General features: G+C 36.9%; 1 protein-coding gene across 1 annotated transcript; it reads right to left on the reverse strand.

Moving 5' to 3' along the window:
- Window positions 1-937: 937 nt before the first annotated feature.
- Window positions 938-11,705, reverse strand: LOC118193959 (uncharacterized). The gene is made up of 5 exons (XM_035365129.2): window positions 11,660-11,705; window positions 5,277-5,784; window positions 2,321-2,521; window positions 1,767-2,233; window positions 938-1,051 (listed from the first exon to the last, which is right to left on the reverse strand). Exons 1-4 carry the CDS (start codon window positions 11,690-11,692, stop codon window positions 1,794-1,796), a joined length of 1,182 nt encoding a protein of 393 aa, XP_035221020.1. The 5' UTR covers window positions 11,693-11,705; the 3' UTR covers window positions 938-1,051; window positions 1,767-1,793.
- Window positions 11,706-12,510: the final 805 nt, after the last annotated feature.

Raw genomic sequence — 12,510 nt, forward strand, 5'->3', positions numbered from 1 at the left:
CTTCTCAACGCGAAAGTACTCGACATGCGTTCTAATCCAGTTAAACCTAATTTAATGTTTCATAAGAAGGCTTTTATATAGTTCAGTTCTTTGGTCGCTTGAATCAAAATATCCGGTTGATCAGAGTTTAAGAGGGCTTGTAAAATTGAGAGACAATCAAGCATATATAGCAATTTCCTTATTATACGGGTTTTTTGGTACTCACTGCAGGTTTTAAAACTTGCAAGAAGTTCCGCTTGAAATATAATTACAACTTTCCAATACCATAATAAGCAACAAAAGCACTTGTTAATTTCTCCCCAATCCCGGATCAGTCCAAATATCAAGCTCATTCTCTTTTAGCTCAGTCTTATGATATACTAATAAGTTTTGTTCTTGGAATAAGTTAAGTTCACATCTATGGTTTTAAAAGTGCAATTAGTAATGTATCGAAGCTCGTAACCGGAATTTAAGTATACAAAGATACGATTCCAAATTTTGAAGGCATTAAATTATTTGAACCAAAATATTCTTTCTGGGGGGCATAAAGATAGTTTGCTTTGCTTTAACCAAAACAAACCAAACAGGGCTATTTGCCTAAGCTGAGAAATGACTTCGAGGAGGACCTTCAGAGGTTAACTAGCTTAATGAAATTCGTAGAAGACCCCTTGAAAGCAGGTCACATGACGTATCATCTGGTTTCAGTAACCATCACAGATATCGGTATTGCCATATTGAGATTAAAACTGGGACGACTATGGTTTAAAAGCTAAAACTTAATTCACTCATTTTCGTTAAGTACTTCGCTAGTTTTTTTCCGACTAGTTCCTCGATACAAAATATTTAGCAAAATTCCAGTAAGTCGCTGCTGAGGTTTAAAAATTTGGGATACTGTGTTAAACATTAAAATTTGTTTTCAAGATCGGTGGATATGAAAATATTCCAAGAAAGGTAGACATTTGCTAAAATTATTTTATTCAATTATTAAAGATAAATTCGAAAAAGATGTTAAAAAGTAAAGGAACAGGAAGATAAATATTCTTGAGTATAGTTCTCGATGGCACGGCAAAACCTAGAAAATAAAAATATTTTTCAAGTAAAAAGTATTCGTAATGTTAGTTTCATGATGAGTTTAACCTCACTTGCTATAGGGGAGGGCTTCAATTTCAATAGTCTTCATTGAAACATTACCATTAGTTACTTTAATTAAACTTGTATTTAAGCTAGTGTTAAATTAAGTATTCATATATAACTGCAAGTTTCGGCGATTTAATTTTACTCTTATCGTTAAGCACACTAGGGCTGCCTGCTTAATGGGAGAGTGGACCTTTCTAAGGGAAACTGGCTCATATATAACTACCACATGGGGAAAACAAACGCCCATGCAGCCAGCCCTTTCGCCTGGAATTGAACCCAGACCTGAAGTACCAGTGTTCAATGATTTTATCGCTCGCGCACAGATTTCAGTAGTTAATACAAATAAGGCGATCTTGTGAAATAATTTTAGTACTCTTATGTGAATTACCAATTTAAAACTTCAAGTACTCATTTTGGGGAGGGGAAAAGTTTAAATTCTAAACTACAATCTGCTTTTACTTTCTGCCGATTACACCGGAGATCGGCATTCTCAAACGCAATTTTTAAAAGTTAGATAGCTGAAAAGTTACTCGTAAGTATAGAATTAATCTTAAATTTACTGCAAGATCCATTTGCATTACCAAGCTTTCCTGCAGAGCTTATTGAATAAAAGTAAAAATTTGATTTAAAAATTATGTTAATACATTTACCAGTTTCATATGTCCGACGATTCAAATTCAGCGTTCAGGTTCATCATCCGAACCTCCAGAACTTAGGGATTTCTCATCGTTTCCTCCATCTCCCAAATTTGGGTCTACAATCGTATCCTCGCTAGACTCTTCTCTGTGAACGTCGACTTGAACTACCATCACATTAGATGAACCCGAAGATGAGCTCGAAGCAAAGTCAAGTGGTCCGACCGCTGGGCTGGAAGCAACGTCACGCTCAAATAGTCCGACCGATAAACCCGGAGCAGAAACGACGTCACGTTCAAATAGTTCAGCCGATGGACCCGAAGCAGCGGCGACGTCACGTTCAAATAGTGCAGTCGATGAACCCGGAGCAAGAGCGACGTCAAGTTCAAATAGTTCAGCCGATGAACCCAAAGCAGCAACGTCACGTTCAAATGGTCCAGCCGACGAACTCGAAGCAGCGGCGATGCCACGTTCAAATATGACTGCAATTAAATTTTTAATGTATACATAGAGGCAGCAATACAAAATCATACACGATTTAATACCAGGAACCAATTAATTAATCGAACCTTCAGGTCTTTGAGTGGGAGGGTCTTGATAGATTCTTGCTCTTCTAGACTGCGGCTGATGTTCCCCTCTGGGCTCTTCTTGGCGAGGGCCGAATTGCTCCATTAGCCCACGTAAAGCATCCATCACGCTAGTGTTAATTGAAGACCAAGAGAACTGGGAACTCGAACGGAGACTGGAGGGGGGCTGTTCAACAACTGGAGCTGTGATTAAAGTTCAGTATGAAGATTGCAAAGCGACTAGACGAAATTATATAATTTATAATACATTAAAGCTATTGACCTAAAACCTCATTCTTCCCAAAATATCAGATATTTAACACGTTGATGGCCGCAGGTTCTGAATTAGCGCTCGGTTAGTTTTGCGAATCCCCTAGTGAAGTAATAACAAAAAGGAAAACATTTAAAATTCATACGAAGGATCCGCGAGGAAGGGGAGAAAGCGATGCAAAAAATGCTGTAAACACTTAGCAAGCCTAAAGGAGCAAAGAAAGTAATATATTGCGATAATTGTAAGAGCAAGCCGGCACTTTGTTTAGCCAGCTTTAAAAATTGCACAGAAAAATTTATTATGTTCAATTTAGAACTTACATTTAAAGTTATTTGTTTTATAATGAATGATTATAATGTTGAAATGTTAATGTATACTGCTGAATTAAAATTTTGTACTACGTATTTTTCGATATACTATCATGACCCATCGGTCAGTGATCCGGCGGGCGGAACAACCAAGCATGACCCATCGGTGTACTATGCCGGCGTCAACGTGTTAAAGGACTACTATGAACAATCTCCTTCCTAAACGGGTGATTGAGAATATTCATTACACACAGGTTCAAACCAAATGTGAAGTGCATTTGTATTTTTCTTCCCCGATATTTGTTTCATCTGGATAATTCTATATGGGGATTTCAATAAGAGTTAGGTCCAATTCAGGACCATCATGAACTGACAAGAGCAGGACTTTTTCCCCCCAGCCGAGTGCCAGTATACTCACCGAAGTACCTTACTCTTCCTCTCGTCTGTTTGATTTCAAACAATCGCGACGCGTTATATCAAGACATTTACATTTAAGGAGCTGCCTTGAAAAAGTTCAATATCAAGTTCTTACATGGTTTAGAGAAGCAAGACTATCAGCCACATATTTAAAGTACTCTTGCCACATATTCAAAGTACAGAACGCTTTGCAAGACCGATATTGGGAGAACCAGAAATAGTTTTCAGAAGTTACATTATAGCACTATGCAGAAAAACTCATCAAGCGTTTTCTACGCTGGCAAATAAGCACATGCTCCAAGACTCAAAATTCTACTGTACTTAAAATACGTGAAGATATGCTTTAATTCTATGTTTTAAAGTATAAAATTAGAAGCAGAACTTTGCTGCAAAAATGATTTCCCCGTCTGGAAGAGAGCAAAAGTTTTAATTGTGCATTTTATTCAGAAATTGAATTGATAAATAATACAACTGCATTAACGTGGACCACCTTCATGAATTACGATTTCTAGTGAACAGTAAGAATTCTTTACATTCTTTCTGCTTCACAAAAATCAAGACCCTGGTTTAAAATGTGCAAGTTTATATTTTATGAATGCATGTCGCCCAGATGTCAGTGGTTAGAGGAGCCGACAACAATGCCGAAGGGTCCAGGTTCGAATACTGGAGAAGGGATGGTTGAAACTGTCCGTCCTTTCATAGGTAACAATGGCGGCCTATTAGGGGCCTCCACAATAAAATGGCCACCACTTCCGCCCTTCAGAGTGGCCAGTGTAGGAAAACGTTAGTGCTCTCCGTTCAAAAATTATGAAGGCATACTTAAAAGTAAATGTTAAACGGACAGTCGGCTTTAATAAATTAATGGAAAATGTTCAATTATAAGTCTATTTAATTTGCATCAGTGGCAACACGGTTGACAAAATTTGAAGGTCTCAGTACGCTTAGGTCAGAGCCTGAGGTTTTTAAATCGGGCTTGAGAACTAGCATGGAATCCGATTGCTCAAATTAGAAATTCCGTCTTTTAAAAAGTCATTCTTTATCCAAAATATTTCAGAGCTAGGAAGTAGCTCACATTAACCGACACAAGTGAACATTCAGAGCATCAACAGAATCCGACAGTTTACGATATTGTCATTCAAGTTTTGGTTTAGTTCAATGGAAAGTACACGAGGGGTGTCTGCCTAAAAGGAGGGCAGACTTCGGGAAGGACTCTCCAAGGGAAACTGGCACGTATGTTACACATAGGAAAAACACGAAAAAGCCCATGCGGCCAGACCGTTCGAAGGGATTCCAGCCCCGTACTGAATTAGCAGTAATTCAACGACTTTACCGTTGGTGGGCTCTTGCCGTTAAGAAAATCGAGTGAGCAGATTTTAGACTTTGAACAACGTTGAGGACGTACAATTTCTTGGAGTTTCGGCTTATACAACTGAACATTAAGCTCACGTTCTGATACACAGTTGTGCAAACTTTCGATAAAATTTTAGTTACAGCACGCTGAAGATGGTACAGAAGCAACTTTTAAATCATGAACAGCATAATCTGCGTGGCTCCTTATGCAGGTCACATACAGTGCACATTTAGATTTGACAGAAGGCAAATAATAACTCGTTAATGCAAACTTACGCATTATCATTAATGTTCTCGTTAATTTGCTAAAAACTTAATTTAACGAAAATTTACAGATGTTTAAAAAATTATAAACTACATTTGTATATGCACGATATCAGTATCTGCGGAAATCGTTAGAGAAACTGAAAAACTGCTTGGTCAATATACCTGGAAACTGGTCAACATGACCAAGAACTGACAAGACTTCCATTTAATTGAACGAAACCCAAACACCTACAATTTAAACATCGAAAAGCATATTTAAAATTTCTCGTTTTGGAATGTTTCAAATAGTTTACCGAAATTGATTTCAGAACATTATAAATATGCTTCAGAAGGCTACGCATCTTACCTTCAATATTAGGCGATTGCCTCAGTCCTCCTTCAAGAAGCATCTGCTCAGACCCTGATGACTGAACACTTCTAGTCATAAAGAAACGAATTCCACATGCTGTGCAAACGGCAAAAAGCAGAGAGATGCCGGCGCAGAGCAATGTTACCGCAAAGGTTACGAAAACGGCCGCTAAACCAAGACACACACCACCTACAATTGCTAGGCCGCCTATACACGCCGACCAGGCTGAATCACTCCTGATATGCTGCAGAATTTCTCGTGCAGTTCGAGTTATTGCATTTATGTAGCCAGATGCAGCTTCCTCTGGAGAAGAGGCATCTGTGCGCGAAACAGTCTCAAGAGTGGGGACAACGAATGAAGTGGACTCAACTACCAACTCTGGTTCAGTTTCAGATGCTTTCGAGGTTTGGGGTTCGGTCTTCTGGGAACTTTCTTCGCTGTCTTGCCGATTAGAGGTTTCGGGTTCGGTCTGTTCACCTGGACTCGGCACTTCAGAGGGTAGATCCTGTAGAAAGAAAATCTTATAAGTGATAAGAGCGAAACTACAGTATGTAGGTACTAGAAGTATCCAATAAGCTTAGACTTCGTTAACCACAGCATAGTGAGATTTTCAAAGACTGCGTAGCTTCGCTAGGCAAAAATTTCGAAGAAAAAATGGGAAAATGAGCTGAAAATTATATTTTGCAAACCAACAGCAAGAATGAAAGGAATCTTGACAAATATTTCAATTTTGAGTAACCAAATTTTAATTTTGCATGACTAAACCACCTGAAAGAATCGGTCAAACGAAAAATTCTTTCAAGTTCTTTAATCTATAGAATATTGGAGTTTTTTTTTTGAAAAGGCGGTACTCGCGTATTATCGAAACTACTTTGATGGAATACACCACATTTTCACAGACTGTACGACGCTGTGGTAACCATGCACATAATCTTCAGACAACCAACATCACCATTTTGAATGTATTCTTTTTGTTGTATTCCAGGTTCTAACAGGAGATGTGATCACAGCAAAGTCTCGAGGGCTAACTGCCTGTAGGAAGGGATGCCTTCGTGGAGGGCTTTCTAAAGGAAACCGATTCGTATACACATCATACATTGGGTAAACTATGAAAATGCGCATACAGCCAGCCCGTTCGCTTGATTCGGACCTTGGACCAAACTACTAATGTTCGATGAGTTAGAAGCTCATGAGCCTCAATGGTTCTTATAGACAAATCATGATGTTTGCCTTAACTCTATCCTTTGTTCACGAAATTTGACACCAATTGAAAACACTGCAGCCAAATTACTTCAGGAATATAATATTCTGTCGCGAAAAGGAATAACGATCAAACTGGTAGGTTGCCAATACACAGTTCTGAGTTTGTTTTCTTTTTAAAGCTTCAGAGAATTACAAACCACTGACAGCGCTGTAAAATTGAGAGAATATGGTGAAAAATGTGTTCCTTTCAAAGTAATATAATCTGCAATTATAATTTTAAAATGTTCTCGTGACACGTTGATAATATTTGCAGACTTATAATAATTAGTTTCGAAATGTTTTTGAAAAAGTTCCGAAAATCATCAACTTGCGTTTGAAAAGTACTTTTTAACCTCTTGATCTGTAAATGACCAAACTGGACCGAGGTGGCTGAGTTAATACGCAAGTACGCCAAAGGCTTACTCTAAAAAATTTACTTACGTTGCATAAACAGAAATTGATTTCATTCTTGGTTAAAGTAGCTTTTATTAACTGGATTAATTTAAGGAGTACGCAAAGAAACTAGAGCATGGAAAATGGAGGATAGAAAAGAAATTGCAAATTCAGAATAATCAAGATTATGGTATTACTAAAATCAGCACTGAAGATCGGATTTGCGGAGCTTAAAGAGAGATATTGAAGTTTACCATTTACCTTGAATATGCTTTTACGGAAGATTGCACAGGAAATAGTCCAGCATCATGTTGAGCGCGGTGCCGAATTTGCTGTCCTTTCCGTTCAGCCGGCAGCGAGCTAAGCCGTATTTTTGTTTAGAATGTTTCAATACATTTCATTAAAACTAAATTTCATCGCATTTCATTGAGACTATTTTTAACTTTAATACTGTCGGTCCCGCGGACCGACGCCAGCCAAACGCAAATTCCTGTGCCGGTCATCAGGGACCGACGCCGGCCACACGGAAAGTTCACTGCCGGTCCCGCGCTCAACGTGGTATTCATTATATCCCAGATTGTAATTTAACCAAATTCTCAAAGTCAGCACCTTTCACTGATTTACTCTGGACAAGTGCTCCTTGATTTCAGTTTCCAGTGAGCGTTGGAACATTCAGTCATAAGTGTAACTAAGTTAATGAATCGTATATAGCTGGGTGAGGGTTTCGTAATATAAGACAACAATCATTAAGGCTAAGTTATCTGAATACAACGCATACAAGGGAGGAACTGCGTAAGGAGAGCGATGTCTCCATAGAGGGCTTTCTAGTGCATACCGTTTCTTATTCACGTCACACATGGGCAAAACTATAAAAACCAACCATGCAGCAGTCAGTTCGCCTGGGATGGAATTTAGGTCAAACTTCCAGCATTCGGTGGTCTTAAACATACGGTCATTAGTGGGTTCTTAATATTAAGATATTCATGCTGATGTGTAAATCAGCATGAAGTTTAACAAAGAAACACGGCAGATTCTTTTGCAAGTTAAAATGAAAGAATCGTACTTTTGAATTTGTGAATGACTATTGACAAATTTAAAGATGTTACCCTACCATGCTAGACTCAGAAATAATAAAATACATTACTTATTCAGTGCAATATATTTCAGAATGCGTAGTTAAGAAGGTTAAGTAATTGTAAAAATATTTACCAATGGTTTTCAGAACTATATAAATGACAAATTTTCCAATGTTTAAATAATGGGTACTTCATCAGCCCGCAATGTACAAATCTTGCGCCAAACATCCGTAGGATGCTTCGCGTAAATAGTTCTTACAATCAACTATAGTATTACGCAACATGGGAAATTAGTCTCGTCAAATTTCATTGAAGTCAGTTCCTTAGACCATAAATAAATCAGAGTTAGCATGTAGAAGAAATACGAAGTGTTTCAAATCAGTTACCATTTTTAACGCTGACATCTTCTCGGCGGCCATTACAATCACCAGCTAATCCTATTTTATCTGCGGTATATGCATTCATATCATGAAGATATGGAATTCTAAGTAATCGAAGATATTCATATTGCCGGAAATATTTTATCCAATCATTTTCAGTGGATGATAATTCAAAGATGGCGAGACCAAACAACGCGGGACTAAAAAGAATTTAGTGATTAAAAATCCCGCCAAAACAATTAGATAAGACTACGAGATTTGCGAGGAGATTAAGTACCAAATAATGCATGTTAGGAAAATTGTGACAGTTCTTTCCCTTGGGCTGATTGATTTAAGTCAAGGCACACAGAATTTCTTATTCGCCGATAGCTTCTTTCATGAAGGTCTACGATAACCGTCCTCTAGTCATTTCAGTCGTGAAGTAAATCACAGAACCTTCATGCACCCAGTTGGCTTGTAACTCTCTTCAGTCTCATCCTTCTAAACAGCAAATTCCAGTGTGGTCTGTTGAGCCTTCTTATAATAAATTTGTTAGTTAAACTGATGCTTGCGTAACGAATGCTTATTCGTACCAGTTTAAGTGACGACTTGGAGTTAGTGTTAAATAATTACCAAAATGCATGTCACACTTTGATGTAAAGCTGCACTTTATTCGGTTAGATGAAAGTACTTTCACAAGTTAAATTTTGAACATAACGTCTAATAGAAGTTCTTAAACATGAAAGCCAAAACAGTAAAAGCATAAACGTCCTTCATTTTGTCTTAGCACTTATGCCAAATAAATTCCTAGAAACCTTGCTTTCAGCACTGTTGATTAGGTATCTAAAAACAATTCACATGTAAAACATTAAGAGTTTTGATAATATTAATACCCGATAGGTTACGAAAGCCTTGTAACTTACATTTAGGTTTGCAAAGTTTAAATTCCGTCACTACTATTCTTATTGATACAGTACATGTTTCATGCATACTTGTATTCAAATCCCTGGCAATTAAAATAAGGAAGTTTGCTTAGGTAAGCACTGAGAAATCGTGGTCTGATGGATAGCTGTAAACTGAAATAAAGACAACGAACTATTGTTTTCTTAAGAACATCTTAGCAACATTTACTTCATGGGTAATAGAATCCAACAGTTGATAGCAAATCATCAACATGGTTTTAAATGATAAACGCGGTACCACCGCTTTACGCCTTCATCGGAGAATTTTAAAATCATGAATACATTTTCATTTTGTCGCAGGTACATTGCGTTAACCAGCAGTAAATAGAACTCGAGTGTGTCGCTTTTGTATAAAGTGTAATGACAAATATTAGCTCCTTTAGTTGCAAGTCGTCCGCTGATGAATTAATTGCAGCTTCGTCAAGTTGGAAAGCTGAGCAAGTACTGTTAAAAGTCATAATCAGTACTTATGAAACAAATTGGAGCTAGAGCTGCTACTTCTGAAGGAATTAAGGATACGATTTCCCTGATCCTGTTTAGCAGTCCATCTCCTATAGCTTTGCCGAATTTTTTATGATTCATATGGCAGCTGTCCCAGCTGAAATATTTCGATTTTAGAACTGGTATACGTACAATAAACTTTTGAGGGGACCATAAATACAAGTTCCACGCTGTCCGGCGCGTTTCGCACGCGTATAAGTGTTCATGAAAAGTGTTTAACCATGATCGAAAAACTGGGATTGAGGGCACTGTGTTGGGCTGACTGCATTTTATATGATTCAGTATGAAATATTACGTCAATAATGTTATTTTAGATCTTCTTAGCGTCGATGTTTCATTTGCAAGTTACAAAATGCATCAGAATTTGAGATTTTAGTCATAAGCTTCACTTTTATAACTGGAATCCTTCAGAAATTAAATTATTTTAAACAGCTTCTATAAAAGTATCTTTAGCTATTCACATGAGATGATAAAAGCATTTGAAACTAAAGTACGTATGGTACAGAATTTTTAAGTCTAACATACGAGTGGTTTTCCTAAAGTGGTTGGGATCCTATACTTGAATACGCAGTATAGTCGCGTTTCAAATTTTCTTTGAATTCGCCGAAGTACAAGTCCTTCAAGCGCTCTTCGAGTTTACTTCAGTCCATATTGAAACCGAAACTACAACTGGTGAATTGCAACCAGCAACTTTGGTAAGCAAGATGAACCTTGATCAAAATTCTCGTTTGTTTTTGGTTGTGCAAGTCATCCGCTGATGAATTAATTTATTGTCCTTAGCAATATCACCTGGAGGTGAAATACTTACCGTGCATTTTTGATAGCTTTCCTGAGTTTGTCAGTTTTTATTTCCACCGGTTATTTTCATCCATAACTGGCTGCGGATTGTCGGGTTCCCTGCAACATTTATTTTATATGCTAGTTATTTTATATGCTAGTTAGTTTGGCTGTCTTGGGTTACAAATATACATTGCATATTCTTTTTAATTTTCTGTTGAATCACGGTAACTAGTTTAACTTTAATATATTTCTCGTCGGTTAGCAACAGACCTTAAGAATTTGGTTTACATACAATTTCAAATGATTGAGCATAATGTTTTCACAAAACCACTGAAAGTTTTGTTTTAGGAGGTTTTTCTTGGTATTAGTATTAAGAGATGACTAACTAGACGCCACTGTTGATGTGCGGAGTTCAAAAACAATTGGCGAAAACACAGTGGCAAAAAAAATTTAAAAGAACATTTAGTACCTCTCCAAAATTCTCACCTCCACTGAGGAACCTGCTACTGAAATCCAAATACTACTGGTACCTGCCAGTAAAACGTAATCCTGAAATCTGAACTTTCTTACCATATCGGCATACTTCCGAGAAACAAATATTTGCTAAAACCAACTGCTATATACGAATCTCATTGGAACGAAATTATGTGGAAGAAGTTATTATGAAAGGGGAAACGTGAATGATAAAGTAAATCAATTTTTTTTAACTTTAATTTGGAGTAGTGCTTTAAGCCTCCATTTTAATTTCTATAAAACAAGCATTAAATGCAGTCTGCCTACTAAGAATACAGGAGACGTTGTGAGTTTAACTACCAATTCAAATGTATTTAAACAAATTTCTAATTTAATGATAATTTTCTCCAAGGTTATAAACTATTTCCCTTCTAAAAGTGAAAAGCAGCATTACAAAAATATTTTCGAGAGAATTACAATTAAACTGAAGTACAAACTAAGCAACATAGGAAACTGATACAATTGTATTTAAAAGTGCATCTTAAACACGAGTACTTAACATTAAAAAGTAGACTAAAGCTACAAACTTAAAATTAAAACAATGAAGAAATTACCTCAGTCTTTTGCTCCTTAGAATCGGCCATCATTTCAAACCAAAGATACAAACGGGCAGTGATTTGAAACGTGCAAGAAGCAGCTTATAAAGGACAATTTAGTTCAGATTTTCTTAACTGCGTGATCTTAACAAATGAAGGTCTTGAACAGAAAACAGCAAGTATGCCCCATTACGGCACGTTGGTGAAGCAAAATATGATGCATAATAATTCAGGAATTAATCCATGGGTCATATAAATAACTTTTAGTATGAAATATTTATTCTTTGTTGGCTTTGAGAACTATATAATACATATACCTCTTAAATGTTAATTTTCCTATTAACTGCACTCCATGAGAATTAAACTGTAAGGCACAAAGCAGTGTCTGATTCTAATGTTCATGACTAGAATGCGACTTATCTCTATGGATATTATACCTGCAATGATACATTTTATTGTTCATTTTTATGTTAGGGAGACAGAGATGGTTTCTATCCAAGGGATAGAGACGGTCCGTTCTGCTGTCAGAGGGACAGGATTTCTCATGAGATGGGATAAATTTACCATTTGAAATTTAGTGATGGCTTGAGAGATTTAGCGAGAACAACCGTTTCAACTACATAAAGATGAAAATCATATTATTTATGAAAGTAAATTTCTTTAACTATAAATTGAATAAAAGAACACCAAGGAATAGCCTTTCTGGATTTTTAGTTTTGTTGTTCTAAAACGGGACTTCCTCTAGCCGGGATTTGTTTTCTCACGTAGGTAGCGTATTAAATTTTTACGTTATGAGTAAATTTACGCTATGTTACGCTGTTTAAGCACTTATCATGCATGTAATTTGAGAAACTATCTTTTCACATGTT

Source organism: Stegodyphus dumicola, chromosome 2, assembly GCF_044657685.1.
Source record: "Stegodyphus dumicola isolate Sdum_Otavi_A_Nest chromosome 2, ASM4465768v1".
Classification (NCBI taxonomy): Eukaryota; Metazoa; Arthropoda; class Arachnida; order Araneae; family Eresidae; genus Stegodyphus; species Stegodyphus dumicola.